Source organism: Siphateles boraxobius, unplaced genomic scaffold (genome assembly GCF_051911475.1).
Source record: "Siphateles boraxobius isolate OS27281-9 unplaced genomic scaffold, OSU_SipBor_1 7, whole genome shotgun sequence".
Taxonomy (NCBI): Eukaryota; Metazoa; Chordata; class Actinopteri; order Cypriniformes; family Leuciscidae; genus Siphateles; species Siphateles boraxobius.
Window position 1 is genome coordinate 37,745,807 of NW_027509197.1, and position 17,237 is coordinate 37,763,043.

General features: G+C 36.8%; 1 protein-coding gene across 1 annotated transcript in view; it reads left to right on the plus strand.

Moving 5' to 3' along the window:
* The first annotated feature begins 3,405 nt into the window (after positions 1–3,405).
* Positions 3,406–17,237, plus strand: part of kcnh7b (potassium channel, voltage gated eag related subfamily H, member 7b) — a 96,969-nt gene continuing 83,137 nt past the window's right edge. Inside the window, exons 1-2 of the mRNA XM_077215815.1 lie at positions 3,406–3,880; positions 5,411–5,641. Coding sequence (XP_077071930.1) covers positions 3,805–3,880; positions 5,411–5,641 — 307 coding nt within the window. The 5' untranslated portion in view covers positions 3,406–3,804. The remainder of the gene's footprint in view (positions 3,881–5,410; positions 5,642–17,237) is intronic.

The following is a 17,237-nucleotide window of genomic DNA, read 5'->3' on the forward strand; positions in this document are numbered from 1 at the left end:
CACTGAGAATAATGCAGACTCTAACGTGTGAGAAGTAACTCTGAGCTGCTGCCATGTTTGGTGACACATTCCAGCAGCTGTGTGAGTCTCACACTGACACCTGCGGTTCCCTGTTCCGCTGTTGAGTCACTCACATCAGGGTACGAATTACACACGGGTTTGACCCCCCCAATTAAGACCAGAACTCCCCCACAGGAAGTCAAAACAAAAGGTTTGTGTAGAGGGAGTCTAGCCTTCAAAAAATGACATGTTCCCAGCTGCCGCTAAATTGGCACACAGAAATGGGGTTTGTCTGAGGAGGTTACTATAGCAACAGTACACTTTCTGTTTGGATCAGTATCCAGATCCCAGATCACCTCTATCATCATCATCGCTGTAAACTCCTCACGCAATTAAACTCTGAACACGAAGACTGTCAAAACACTTTAAACTCCAATGGTTAGGCTAATGAATTTTTAAGGACTTTTCAAACATCTTGCTTTTAGGATCATTAGCCCTGTGCTATTTTACGTATACTTTGTAAATTAATGTGGATAGCAATTCCAGTCATTTGGTGAGAAATAATTATAGTGTGAGATGTTAGATGAGAACAAAACTTGAACTGAATTGTGCTGAATAATGATCCTATTGACTTCTGTAGAGCTGCTTTATAGCTGAATCAAATTCGTTACATAAATGAGACATTTTGCAACATCGACACTGTTATTGAAGTGATCTGAATCAACACTGAACTGAATTGAGCAGAATAATGACACTTGTCTTTTTAGAGTTGCTTTACAGCAGAATTGGAATTTGTATGTGATGTTTACATCATTGATTCTGTTTATTACAGTGAAGCTGCTTTGAAACAATCTGTATTGTACAAAGCGCTATAGAAATAAAGGTGACTTGACACAAGCAGAGAAGCAGAAGTCTTAATTTGCTCTCCATTCTCAATGCTGTCTATGAGAAACAAAGGTTACATTAACAAACCTTTAAAAAATCAATCAAAGACACAGCAACAGGACATTTTGGGAAAAGAGCAGCAGGTCAGACACTAAAAGAGGTTCTGTTGTTGTTGTTGTAGTTGTTGTTTGCATTTCAATGCTGTCCATCCTCTTGTTTTTTTTTCTCAATGGAGCAGATGGGTTTTCAGCCCTCACTGAAATACTGGGACAGATGTTTCACTAAGACAAGCTCTCCATTCTGCTTTGTCTTTCTTTCTGTCTCTCCCGCACAGAAGCCCAAGCTTGGAGATTAGCTTGAAATTGTCAGTAGGCATATGGATTAATGCAGACACCCACAAAGCAGCAGAGAAGCCCATTCAGTAAATGTGCATCACTTATTACGGGTTGACATAAAATAGGTCTGGTATAGTCATATAGAGTGGGGATATTGTGGAGAGCTTTTCAGGACCATGGACAGTTCACTGTATTGCAACTGCAAAGAAGATTTAAGGCTGATACATTACTGGTATAATATATATCCATAATTATGTATACATTTTAAATGATAAAATGGCTTAAAAGGTCTTTTAATGTGGCGAATTTTGAAAAGTATTTTCTATTGGTAATTTTTAGACACAATTGCTTCATCTTGTTCAACCCAAACTGTCAGTTGGTGCCACAGTTAGCCAATTCTTAGCCAAGAAACAATAATTCTGTCAGTAACTTTCTGTTGAGTTTCGTCTTGCGCAATCTTTAGTACGTTGGTTTTGGATACAAGTATTATGGAAGTTTGTTTAGACCACGGAATAAAAAATAAAAAAGATAATTGCGTCTTTGTATCTCATAATTTTTCTCTTTGATTTTTTCTTCAGAATTGCGTGATATAAACTCGCAGTTGTGTGTTAGACAGATATAAAGTCAGTCTTTTTTCCTTAGAATTGTACTTTAGAAAAAAAAAAGTCAGAATTGCGAGATGCAAACTTGGAGTTGTGAGAAAATAAGTCAGAATTGTGAGATAAAAAGTCTCAAATATCTTTTACATTTTTTATTCCATGGCGGAAACAAGAACCATAGAGTTTTGCAAGATAAACCTTGACAGAAAATCACTGACAGAAATTCCAATGTGGGAGGTCGCTAACCATTGCTAGGAATGTGATTTCTGTTCGCTATTTAGCATATTCTTATATACCGGAACCTAGTGAAAAGGTTAAGATCAAATATGAAGGTCATCTTAAATGTCTTAAAAATATTTTGTCGTTGTAAAATCGCTGTGATGTGTAATATAAACACCAAAATGCTACTGACACAGCTCTATTATGTTTGTTTGATGTTAAAGACTGTTTGTTCAAAGTTATATGGTCTTTAGTATCATTAAAAGCATTAGCACAAAAAACATTTATAAATCATTCATGGAACTTTTTTTTTCTTTTGAAAAGTTTTAGTTAGAAGTTTGTCTAACATTTAATACATTTTTAAATAGTAAGCTACTACTTAGTTGCGTCCCAAATGACGCACTATACACTAGTATGTAGGCTACTTATGCACTATGTGCTCAACCGTGTTGTGTATGAATTTTATACAGTTATTTTGTCATTCAACATTGAGTCTGATAGCTCCTCCCCCTCCGCCACGTAATTAAAGCTGCGACAGTTGAGTGTATGAAGTGTCTGTCCGGGTCCCAAATCACACACTCTCATGAGTAGGTAGCCTACTTAATTTGAATAAGTAATTATTTCACAACGCTAAAAAAGTGTGTTCTATGCAGTATGAATGTGTGTAGTATGAATGTTATTCGGACATATACATTCGCCATTGTCATTATCATGTGACCTACCAGCATTGTCACTTCACTGGCATTCACAAATCCTCTCCTGTTGCCTCATGGGATAGTAAAGTGTCCATAATATGCACACTTCCGAAACTCACCAGAAGAAGTAGGTCATCCGGGTACTTGTTTGCCTATATTTTTACAAGTAGCTACTGTAATTTAGACATTCTTCTTTTGTCACATAGCCTACTGTTTGTCGCCTAATAGGCAATTTAAAATGCATTTTTTCTTTTTGGAATTTTCAGTGTGAACACACTACTAAGTTACTCACGTTATTTATAGGCTACTACAAAACGGCATAGAACAGTGCACACGTAGCCTACGCGAATTGGAACGCACCTCGTGTTTCAGAATGTTTATAGAACATTCAAAAGTAACATTTCCTTGAAGTTTGCAAAATGATTAAATGGAATGTTTATGTTCTTTCAACGTTCGAATAAGCAAGAGAGAAAAAAACCGTGTTTAAAACATTTTTTTTTGTTGACGTTTTGAAGGTTCAGAGAAGGTTCTTGAAGAACGTTCAGAGAAGAAGATTCTTGAACGTTCCTAGAACCTATTTTTGTCAGCTGGTTACTTTATTCGAACACTTTGGATGCTCAGAAAAACGGCTACGAATGCAGGAGTGACGAGGGCGCAAACTCAACCCTCTTTACGTATGATCGAGGAAATGAGCGCCGCTGTGGCTGACAGCGAGCTGGGGTGAGTTTAGTTTCAGCCCGGGGCGGTGGAGCTCAGTTAAAGCCCCTAGAGGCGCATTACCACCACACACACATACAGTCTTCCAGACGCGTTCAGCAACACACAGCGATGCTTCTCCATCCCAATCTCAGCAGACTCTTCCTCATCACCGATTCTTGTCGGTGTCGGTTTCGAGGAGGTCAGCCAAGGTTTCCGACACTCATGTGACTACAGCCACCGTATGTGAGTTCACGCCAGCGAAAGCTCCCTGGAAGTGGAGAGAGATCGGACAAAGAGCGGCCGTTCAGATGCAGCGATAACTTTGAGGAGGTTCGCGTTTTTTTGGACGAGCAGCTGAAGATTGTTATAATCATGCCTGTACGGAGAGGTCATGTCGCTCCTCAGAATACCTTTCTTGGAATAATAATACGGAAATTCGAGGGACAGAGTAAGTATTACAAATCAAACATACTTGATTCTTTGTCTCCGTATCATTTAGATGATAAAGGAAGTGCTAGTATTACATACATAGACAAATATAGCTAACCTGTGCTATAATTACATACACATAACCCCTTTATAGTCTATACATTTAAGGAAAGTAAACAGTTGCTTTGTTGAACGCATTCACTAACCAGTTTTGTGCATGCTCGATTTTCCCTTTATATAAGGTTTAAAACACTATTGCAAATAAAAATGATTTTTTAATACTTAATATATACAATTATATATGATATAGCATTTGATAAAGAGTCACGACAGAACCCGAAACACAAAGGCTTTCCTGATCAACAGAGAGACTGGCAGATGACAGTCAGGAGACTTTCAGCATTGTGGCTTTTTAGTGTTTTCACTTCAGATACATCTGTCAGATTACTCTGTTTATGTACAAAGCAGCTATACCATTGTAATGCATGAATGACTACATACTCTGCCTGTGTGTTTAGATGAATTATGCTCTCATACTGAAGATTACACAAATACGCAGGGAAATCTGGACTGCTCGAGCATATTTAGAGGATTTTTAAGGCACAGAGGTTTTTAAGCACTCATTATATAAGCTGTAGAGTTGCTAAATTGATATCACAAATATCTCAGGTTAAATTTTATGATGCAATTAAATAATAAAAAAGTTAAAATACAATACAATTTAAATTATGTAAAATATTATTCGTTTTTATTCAACTGATTATAAAAATAAAGAACACAATGTATTAAAAATTAAAATATAATAGAAGTAAAATATTTAAAAAGTCATTAATATTAAATCAAATATGAAACTATACAACTTCAATTGTTTGTCAGTTACAGTAAAAATAATGCTCTTAAAATTTTGTTATCGTGTCTCAGTCACTTTTTAGTATTTCAGTGTTTCTCAACCTTGCTTGACTTACACTGGACTTAACGTTAGCTCATATTATACTGGATTCTATTTAGCATTATCGTAAATATTATAAACTATAAGTCTATTATTATTCACTTATGAATTGAAAACAATCAATGTAGTGGATAATAAACATATTCACTTGAGGTTGTTTGTCTTTTTGAGAGTTCTGGGGGCAATAATGGAGAAACTTTACCAGAGAAAGCCCGGCAGATTAATTTATTTTTTATATCAAATCCAAATCCAATCAAATAATAGTCATTTTAAAATCTTTCCAAGTGCTCCCTGGAGTACATATACTTTTTTGGGGGGAATCACTGGTATAGACTGTTATCTGGTCAGTTTAATGAAAGTCAGAATTTCATGCTTATACGTGAATTTGGTTAGGCTATATTTGCACAAGATCTCTTTGCTTAAACTGCAGTGAAAGATCAACTGGATCTCCTCTTTTGCTCTGGACAAAAATCTCACATTAGTTTGCTCTATACTGTCAGAAGAGATCTGAACAATGTCTCAAACTGTGATACCCAACTCATACTCGTAACTCAAACGTTTATCCAAGCCTGATTTCATGTGATGTTTGGTTCTTTACAGATAAGAAGTTCATCATAGCCAATGCTCGGGTCCAGAACTGTGCTATTATTTACTGTAATGACGGATTCTGTGAGATGACGGGATTCTCGCGGCCAGACGTCATGCAGAAACCCTGTACATGTGACTTCCTACATGGGGAGCAAACCAAGACACATGCGATTGCTCAGGTGGCCCAGGCTCTCCTGGGGTCAGAGGAACGGAAAGTGGAGATTACGTACCATCGCAAGGACGGTGAGTCCAACACCATGCTTTCCTGTTGGCTGTTTTGCTCTGTGTAAAAAAGAGAGAGAGAGAAAGAGAGAGAGATAAACAGAAAGAATGTCTTCTTCTGAAACCATGTATCTACTGCTTGCACACTAATGCCCGGTTCACACTACACAATACTTTTGTCTGATACGTGAGTCACGGTGTCAGATTATGCGATTTTGACTCATAAATTCTTGTCATGTCGTGGACAAAAAACATGTCCGACTACACGCTGCTTCTCGACCAATCAGTGCTTGCCGTCTTTGCCGAGAAGGCTTAACTAGCAACTGACTTTGTGAAACAAGAGGGTACACAAACAATAGTTGTACTATCCTAATGCTATTTTCCAGTACTCTCTGGGTTGCTGAAGCACCTCTGCTGTCGTTCACCAGCATTTATCTTTTTTCAGTTTGTCAGGTTGTCTCTCGAGGAAACATCACCCTGACACCCAAACCATCATAAAGACAGGAGCTCCACGAATCTTTCCTCCATTGTATAATTCCACATAGAGTTGCAGCACCAATACTACAGACACCATTGTCTCTTTCGTTTCGGCATGTTTGAAAGCTGTGTAAGGAAGAGCTTCTGTGCTCTTATTGGTCAACTTCACAGATGTGACGGGAAAAATTAAACATGCTAGTCTTTCTGTCGTGACATTGTGAAGCGTTGCAGATGTGGCGTCGGTTGTCGTCCACTATGACTCTCTATACGAGATGAAACGCTCGATTCTTGCGTCCTGACCGCCATTTGTCGTTTACGAATCACCACGACACCCTACGTCAAGCGGAATCGGCCAAAATCAGACTGATATCATGTAGTCTGAACCCGGCATACGAAGCTGTTCACACAGAAGGTGATATTTCATTAATGGACTGCATCCTACAAAATAGTGCTACTCACATGAAGTGCATTTGAAACTCAATGAAAAAATTGTTTCCAGTAGAGCTTGGTGTGGAACTAAATTGAGTTAAACTAAACTGATAACAAGCATACATAAAACACATATATGGTAAACTTCTGGGTTTACCATATTTAATGCTTAATTTAAACTTTCATTTTGGGTGAACTATACAAAATACATATACATATTGTTGCATTTTTGTATTGCGATATATTGTGACACAATAGAACTGTATACACACTGCCCGGCCACGGAAAAAGTCGCTGATTGGATCATTATTAACCCTAATTGATGGAGTGTTGAGCTTTTCACTTCTTAAACAACCATGTAGGAATTTTTGGTCAAGATCTGATATTGTCAATGCAAGAGTCCAGCACTCTGTAAAGTCTCCTCCAGCACATCCCAAAGACTTTCAGTGAATTTAAAGATCTGACTTAGAAGAGCCAATTCATGTGTGAAAATGATTCTTCATTCTCCTCACAACTATTCTTTCACAATTTGAGCCTGATGAATTTTGACATTGTCATCCTGGAATATGGCCATGATGTGTCTTCCTACATGGTTGTTTAAGAGATGAAAAGCTACACACTCCATCAATAAGGGTTAGAAGAACTGTTGCCAAAGATATAACATGCTAGAAACATAATAATCGCTGCAATAAGGATCCAATCATAGACTCTAAACCAATTGCCTATTTGAATCCAAACTGTTTTTTTGGCTGGGTAGTGTTGTGTTATATCTCTAGTAAAGTACTCAAGTTTTAATAGTTTACGGTATTGAGATAATTCAATATATTTGTACAAGCAGTTTAAACTGCCACCTGCAATGTATGACACCTTAAAATACTGTCTAGGTATTCACTGGGTTTTGGAACAGAACAAGAAATGCAAGTAGTTTGTTTCGTTTTTCACACTCCCTCTCTATCTTTTATCCTTTTGTTTCGTCTTTTATTTTTTCTTTCGCCCGTCTCTGCTACAATATCGTAAGCGCCTCATTTGGTGGGGAGGAAAGCTGATTTCAGCTGAAGTGTGCAGTGAAGCAGACTCACTAATGTGGGCATCCTTACACCCGCCTTGAGCTACTCAGTCAACTTCAGCCCTCAGCCTGTCCAATCCCTTCAAACACACAGGATTAAAGAAAAACACACGCCAGCGCCTGCTGCTAGAGCCCAGATCGGCTCTTCTGCTAGCAGTGTTTGAACAGTTACACAGGAAGATGCTTTACTGATGAGCCTAAGCCCAGTGTGCCTTAGATGAGCCATGAGCTCTCCGTATCCACCTGCATTATGTTCCAATGAAGACATTTCATTTTTTATTAGATATTCTGACATAAAGTTGCTCCATACAACATTATATTACATTCATTAACCATTTAACATTTATACACTTGGGAGGACAATAAGACAAGAAATCTAGAGACCAGAATATTATAGAGTGGGCTAGAGTTTTTTGGCCACTTGGCAACCATCCAGAACACCCTAGCAACCTTAGAAATGCCATAACAAACACCCTAGCATTGTGTTTTTATATATCAAGACAAAAAAATCATGCCATGTGGCTTAAAAACAGCATTTTTCTATTGTTAAAGACCCTTTTAATTGCAACAATGCAAGGAAATTAATAGGTTGGCATATACTGGCAATGTACCATAGAGGGATACTGGCTGTAAATATACATGGTAAACTGTCTTTCTAATGTATTTTTCAACGTTTTAAACAGATAGCAGCACATCTGAATAATAGTAATAGTGCATTGGTATACCACTGATAGATAACTCATGGCGTCTAGAAATATGTATATACTGGGAGAAAGTCAATGGTTATACCTGCTCAGATAGAAAGAAACCCTTTAACAATGAACTTTTGTTTAATGACTCTCCTTTGCAGTTTCAGCTGAATACTGCACTTTAATAGCACCTGGTGTAGGGCTATTTTAACAGACATTTCCGCACGTACATATTAATAAGCAGCATTTGAGCTAGCATAAAAGTGGCCTGAAAAGCAGACTGAGCCTCATTAAGGAATCATTAGAGGTTCGGTTAAAGAGTGCTATCAAGCTGAGAATGAAATTCAACACCCTGTACACACGGGCTAACAATACATCACATCAGCTGCGTATGAGAGACCTACGCAGCTCACCTGAGACCCAGGCTTTTGCCAGGAACCTTGTGCTGGCTATTCATCGAAAGATATGAATTATAAAGAAGGTGTGATTAAATTTGAGATAGATAAAGCACCTCGATGATGACCTGTTAAGGAGAAGAAGCACCTCTAATATGAAGTAGGATCTGATAAGACTTTTGGTAATCAAACATGCAGAGGGCCTAAAATTAACACTCGCCAAGCCCAAATGCGAGTTAAAATCAGTGTTGGCAAGTATATTAAAACGATATTTGTCAATACTTGATACTTGTCAATTAGCAGTTGGCTGGTAACATTTTTTTTAAATAAATTCTAAAAATGCAACATTGTTCATTTAAATATTCAAGCTCAAGAAGACGTGAAAGGGAACTCAATTCATTACTCTCCCACTGTGCACAAACATCCGAAGCGCACGCCCAGAAATCAGCGTGAATACTGAATCCAGCTCTTTTTCATGTCTTTTAGCACTTGAACAGACATATTCAAACAAAATTATGTCAAAATGCATGTCTTGTAAACATAAGATAGTCAGTTATGTCTTATTAAGTGAATGTAAACAGCTGAGAAATAAAACGCATGTGTATCAGTATCTTGGATCTGTGCATTAGCTCTTAAAGTGACAGCAGCCTAATATTCCTGCTGCTGTGTGTTTTTAATGTTAATCAAACAACAAGACTCATTGCTCTTGACTGAATAACTTTTGTAATTTTAATGAGGATTCATCTATCTTTTAATGGCTGGAAAAAATAAAAAATATTTATGGCTGATACATTTTCTTAAGTCACAGCCATTGGCAGGTGTGGCAGAAAGTTTGTTTTAGGCGCTGTATGTTGATTTTTAGGGTCAGTAATTTCTTCTCTTTTTTAACTAAATTATTAAATGAATACATTCATTCAGCAAGGATGCATTAAATTGATCAGAACTGACATTTAAAATGTTACAAAATATTTATATTTCAAACAAATGCTGTTCGTTTGAACTTTGTATTTGTCAAAGAATTCATAAGAAAATATTTCAAGGTTTCCATAAACATGAAGCAGCACAACTGTCTTCAACATTGATAATAAAAATAAATGTCTTGAGCAGCAAATCAGTATATTAGAATGATTTTTGAAGGATCATGTGACACTGAAGACTGGAGTAATGATGCTGAAAATTCAGCTTTTATTCAATTTTAAAATATATTACAATTGAAAACACTTAAATTGTAATAATTTTTCACAAAATCACAATTTCTATTGTATTTTGATCAGTAGTGAGCATAAGAGACTTCTTTCAAAAACATTTAAAAATCTTACCAAACACAAACTTTTGAACAGAAGTACAGTATATATGATGAAAATTCAATAAAAAAAGATGTTTTTTTACATAAATGGTACAAATGGTTATGACTTCTTTTGGATAATCAGATAAATACAAATGACAGGAACTTTATCTCTTTTTTTCTCTTCTCCTAATTTGTTACATAATGTGAAGCAGAAACATCTTTACATTATGTAACACTTCAGCTCAAAACAAAAAGTAATACAATAAACAGGCAAAGTTCTGCCTAAAAAACACCCCTTAATATCATAACATCCATCCTCGATCTACTATAGTAGTACTTGATGAAAATTGTTACTGGAAGTTGTTGAGAAGAGGTTTCTTGTAAGACTTCCTCTGAACACAGTTTTAATATGATACACAATTGTGTGTGTGTTATTGTGTTATTGTGTGTGTGTGTGTGTGTGCGTGCGTGCGTGCGTGCGTGCGTGCGTGTGTGTGTGTGTGCCTGCGTGTGTGTGTGTGTGTCACGACCCCTGGTAAACAGAGTTTGTTTAGTAGTTCCAGGGCGCGTGTGGATGAAGAGGTTTGTGGGTAATGGGCTCTGATGTCACATCAGTGTTGTGGAGCAGAAGGAGATGTCATCTCGTGTGAGGTCTTAATGGAGTCGTTACACCTGTGTGGCCTGACACCTCACTCCCGGCTCATGATGAATTACAGCGCTCATGCAAAGCTGATGAGCCAGCTAGTTGTTTATTTATTTCCATACACTTGTTCGTGGTGTTGTTCCTGAAAATAATCTGGTGTTTAAACTAGTTGTTTTTGATGAAGGGATTCGGATGAGCCAGAACCTGGAGTGTTTTATAAATCATGTTCAAATTATGGAAAATTTTATTTCCAGTAGAAATTCTGACATAAATAGCTCCAATAGCATAAATATAGAATGTTTTTTTAATTAGGGGAATACATATATTTCGTGAAAGTCAAATTCACAATGCAAAAATTATAATTTTTTCCACTAACTAGAATAATATTTCTTGCAATTTATATGCTTGACAGGACAATAAAACAAGCAAAAAATCCAGAAACCAGATTAATTATGTTTTTCTTTGTTTTTTTTTGTCAACCATCCAGAACACCCAATTATGTTCAAATTATGGAAATTTTATTTCCATTAGATATTCTGGCATAAAATAGATCCAATAACATAAAAATAGAAATATTATTTTAATTAGGGGGGAAAAGACGATCAAATTGAGAATCAATTTCACTATGGAAATTAGTAAAAAGAAAAAAAGATTTACACTTGATTGCACACTATATGTTTACAGAAAGGCTCTAACATTGTGCATCCTCCTATTATATATTGTGCGTCTGTACCAACAAGTTTATCCTGAACTGACATATTATTACAAACAGAATGCTGTCAACAATCATCCATTTTTATGTCATAATAAGATAAGCAGTATTTTCTCCTAAGTCATTTTTGACAGCATTACATGATTCTCTCACAGAGGATGCAATCTCATAATGCACTGCTACAAGCTGCATGAAAACATTCAAGAAAGTGGATGAAACAAAAGCTTAATGTTTTAATACCAAAACACAATAACAAACAGCTATTTTCCCCTATATTTGTGTGCCCTAAATGTTTTTATGCTTATGAGAGTAGCTTATGCCAACATCTCCTGACGCTTCATGTGAAGAGCATCATTTCTATTCTATTTCTGCCTACAGTATAGAAATTTTAAATGAATGGCTTTTAAGTTAGCATGCTGTAACGGATGCTGGCTATGTAGACGGTGGACAGCAAGGCAGCTCACTAGGTTTTAGAACACATCTGGAGATACCAGAGAAAGAAATAGATTGAATTTATGATAATCTTGGGCCTCACCGTCATATTCTGCCATGGAAATGAGATCAGTGTGTCTGAAGCCTGTATTGGGAGCATTCAGGATCCATACTAGTCAGATGGAGCTCAAACTGTGTTTTTATGCATGACAGATGAGTCTCTGGGCTTCACTTTACCTTGAAAAAAAGAAAATATATCAATTAGAAACAATAAAGAAGCTTGATCTCTGCCAATTACAATACTTTTATTAAATGACATTTTTTGTGTGACTTAAAAGGATAAATGGATAAACTTTTCCCATTTAACATTAAATAGCCACTATTATCATTAAATAGACTTAAAATGCACATTATCAATTGTTGTTTTCCATTTGTTTACAACAATTGTAGAACCTGAGCAACCATTTAACAGCTTTTATTGTTTACAGATATATCAAACACCACACAATTCACTATTAGCATTTTAAAAATGTCATGCGTTTCTTCATCATTATTTCGTGAAGTGAAATAAGTCCAGATAATGCATCTTTTCTCTGTCATCTCTGCTCTCTGTCCGAGACATGTGCGTTCTGGAGAAATAGTTTCTATTTGCTATTTTTTCACTTCAAAACGTAACATTTTCATGATAAAAAACACTCAACACTTTTTTAAAGATGAGTGAATTGAGATAATTTACAAGCCATAAATGTATTGTATCAGGGATGATAATGTATTTTTGCTTTTGTCATTGTAAATGAACAGATGTGAGTAAAAGAATGGAAAAAATGGACGTTGTGATCGGGAAATGCTGAGACTCTAACCAGCACACAAGCACTATTGCGCAACCTGTCAGAGCACATTTACTAACCACTGGCCCATCTCTGACATTCTGCATTATTTTTTATATTTTCAAAAATTTTAGTCCCTATGACAATGTCATCGCTTGCATTTTTGTGACAGACAGCGCAGGTCATCGTGTCACTCACAGCAGATAACACGAGATGAGCCGGTCCTCGTCTCTGAAAAACTGCACCTGTCATAAAAATGTGAAGACACATCGCCATTTAGTTCCTCGTATTTCTGTGCTTGCGTAATGTGAGGAATATTACACATGCAGTTCTGGAGAACATTAACCTAGATGTGCTAGATGAAGTTTGGTATGATTGCAACCGATGATTTATTTAGTTTGTGCATGTGTTTGATTTGAATCGTGTATGTTACTGTCTTACATTCTTTGACATAAACCATCTAAAGTTGCAGTTCCTTTAATTTGCAAACACATTTGAATTGCATGTGTCACTTGATGAGTGTTAATTAAGGAGTGTGTACTATATAAAAACTAACAGTAATTATACTGGCACATTATATATATATATATATATATACATACATCCATCCATACAGTATCTTATCAGTCATATATACACAGTAATTCATAATATGAATTACTGTGTATATATGACATAATTCTTTTTAAAAATTGATATATATATATATATATATATATATATATATAATCTCAATTTTTAAAAGGAATTATGATCTAAGCTCTCCCTCATAAACAAAATTGGAGACTTGCTTTAAGATTTTTCTTTTCCGATAAATGCTCAGTAATCTTTGGAGTTTCTCGATAATATCTCACATTTTTCTTATATTTGCAAACTGTATGATCAAAATCTCGATAAGAACTCAAACATATCTCATCAAAGTCTTTCAAGACCACATAATATGAGCTTCTGTGCACATTAAGTTAGGAAGTTTAGGAGAAACATCTCATGCTTTATATAAAATACTAGTAACACTTTACAATAAGGTCTCATTTGTTAACATTACTTAATGCATTAGCCAACATGAACTCTATGAGCATTATATTTTAAAGCATTTATTAATTTTGTTTAGCGTTACTAAAAATCAAATTGTTGATTGCAATGCTTTAACCAATGTTAACAATTACAACTTTTAATTTAAAAAATGTGTTGGTATGTAAATGTTGAAATTACCATTGACTAATATTAATAAATGCCATAGAAGTATTGTTCATTGTTAGTTCATGTTAACCAATGAAACCTTCTTGTAAAGTGTTACCAAATTGTGCGCAACGTCTGAGCTATAAAGCTTTCCTCTGGGCATGGCAAGTCTCCATACACTTCTTCCTCCAAACAAACACTTGTGTTGTGCATATGTCGGAGAAGTTGCATTTCACCATCAGTTAATGCGTCTTTATCATGAGTTTGCTCCACCGTGAACATGTCAAAGCATGTGTTTGTGGCATCTGTCAGTACGAGCGCCCCGTAAACGTCACGCGTCCTTTAAAGGACAAAAGTTGACACCGATGGAGCGTGCCTGAGATAAAGAGATAATGAGACATTGGCCGCTCCACCTCTGCACAGAGACGCCGCAGGATCGGAGCCATGTGGTGAGCGAGGGTGCTGGGTATCACTCGCTCCGTCCTCTCCGTGAAGGGCCGGCCCGGGGCTTTATCCTCCTCTTTCTTCCCTGTATGGACAGCTGAAGGCTCTGAAAGGACAGTGTATCAGCAGGTGCAGGATGGTTGCTCATGAAAGGCCAGCATGCATTATTAAAGGGCCACCAGCTCTTTGGTTACCCTTGCATCTGTTATGAAATAGTGGCGTGTGTTTGGCTGGGTCAGATGCATGCATGTCTGGCAGAGAGAGTGAGAGTGGTCGGCCAATCAAAATAAAGATCATTCAAAACATTAAGTTTATTTTGAGATCAGGTGTTGTCAGTACAGTATACTGCATTTACAGTACAAACAGTTTATCACATCTATCTGAATATAGTGCTGTTGTGCAGATGTAGATGGTTTCAAAGCATTAAAGGAATAGTCTATTCAAAATTGACATTTTCTTATGTAATTTCAAAACATTTGGAAGAAAACCTGCTCTTTTCCTGACAACCAAAGAATAGTTTATACTGAAAAGCTCCAAAAAAGGTTACCAAAAACCTTTGTTAGAATATCTTTTGTCAGAAGTCTTTTGAAGTCATATGATCAATTTGTGTGATATGCACTCATAATTGTCCCATCTGCCAGACTTAAATTCAAAAGGAAGATTTTTTAACATGTTTTATTTTGCAAAAAGAATTTTTTTTTTCATTGTGACGTTGTTTTTATTATACAATATGTTTTCCAATAAATAATGATTATTTTTTATTTAAAAACATAAAAGAAGCTCAACAAATTTGACCATGATATATAAATAATGTACAAATTAAATAAAATAATGACTTTTTGCATTACATTAAATAATGTTTTTTCCCCTAGCATTGTGGTAGTTAGAACTGCGAGGAATATAGGAATAGTTCAAACGATGAATAGTTATGAATGAATAGTTGAAATAAAAATGTTGGCATAATTTTCATTTAGGTGAACTATACCTTTAAATCTAATTTGTGCTTGTGTTAAAAATTGTCAGACCAATGATATAAGTTCATGAAAGAAAGAATATATGGTTGGAATGACAAGAGAATGAGTAAAGGATGATAAAATCAATTTGATTTCAATTTCAATTTAAAATACATTTTTGGGTAAACTATTTATTTAAGAAGGCCATATTATGCCGCCCTCTTACAAAGTCTTGATTTTGTTTTTGGGCTCTACTAGAATAGGTTTTAAAGCTTGAATGTTAAAAAACATAACTTTTTTCATATTCTCCATTGTTGCAGCTCGTCTCTCCCAGTCTGTCAGTAACGCTCTGGGATGCGTTTCCCAAAGCAGCAACTATGGTTGCAAGTTCCGTCGTTACCAATACAGTTCAATGGAAATTGCGATCATATTTGGCCAATGATGCTTTTGGGAAACGCACCCCTGTTTAGTTTCTGTCTCTATGAAGATCCTCCTTCTGAAAAGCACAATGTGCTCTGATTGGTCGGCTGGAACAGTGCGTAAATGATTGGTGTTTGGGGAAATGTCCCGCCCCTTACCATAACCGCAAGTTTCAAAACACTACTAATGAACTCAACCAGGCCCCGTCCCTTTATTCTACATATTAATTATTCAAATGAGGAATATTGTGGAGTTCAGAAACGTCTCGTTTACATATGGTAATCCTCGTTCCCTGAAGGAGGGAACGGACATGTACACCGTGACCGACGAATAGGAATCTCGCTAGAGAGGCCAATCTACTTTGAGTGAAACTAAACGAGCCAATGCACAACAACACAAACACAAACACAAAAAGACAGAAAGAGAGAGAGAGAGAAGTCGACCCCATTGCCGCGCTGTATCGCCCGCACCAGAAGTGAGAGATCCTCCTGGAGAGCTTGCTCGTTTAATATAAACACTCACTGAAGAGAACGGCATCGAAACGCTCGGCTCCGAAGCAAAAAGCTGAAGTACAGTCGCACCTGCTGCGCATTATATACCCGCGCTGCGTGGCTGAACAGCTGATGCAAATGACTGCACGCCAATGTGCATTGGCTCGTTTAGTTTCACCCAAAGTAGATTGGCCTCTCTAGCGAGATTCCTATTCGTCGGTCACGACGTATGTCGAGAGTGACCGACTGATATAGAGAATAACTCCCACTGGAGGGACTTTTAGAGCTTTTTTATGCTCAAACTGCAACATACACACTACAGAAAGATGAAAATGTAAAAAATCCTAATAGGTCCTCATTAAAACACTTAACATTTTAGAAATGGTGTGCAATCTCAGCTCAGATATATTTAATCTAGGCATCAACCTTTTCTCAGATGCTTCCCTATTCAATAAAAAATAGAAACAAATGAGTCAATTGTTGAAATACAGTAAACGTATACGGCTCAATCACATTTCACCTCTTGCCCCTACCCCTCATTTTCGACTGTACCCCTTTGGCCATTAAAACAGAGTTACAAGGGCCAAAGGGTTGAAATGTTCCCCTACGAAATGGAACAACCCTTCATGAACCCGATACGTCATCAGTCGTCGATGATCGCTCTGACGTTAAGGAAGCGACGGGTTTTTACAGGATTTCTCCATGACAAGCGCTGACAATGAGCGCCGCATCTCTTACCTCTGAGGAAACATGATAATTATAACGTTCCTTCCTCGAAATGTATGTATTTTCTGTTTTGGAAAGGTAATTTATTATACAATTTCTTAATTCAAATACTCTTATATGAGGATTCACGATGCATTCTCGAGTGTGCCTCTGAAAAATCTCTGTTTCGAGGGCCATGTAGCCCTACCCCTCTATCACAACAAGAATCGGGACACCCTACCCCTAGACGTGAAAACGGAGGGGTAGGGCGAAGGGGTGAATTGGGATTGTGCCTATATGTGCATAGCAGCTCAGATGATTTAATGAGAAATGTTTTGAAATTGGAGACTTCTATCTTGGCAAACCCCCTCCATGCACTTCTGTTTAAGATTCATCACGCACGTCCCATTTAGCAGATATAAGCAGAACCCCGAACAACGCTTCGGCACCAGCAGATGGGCAGTGCA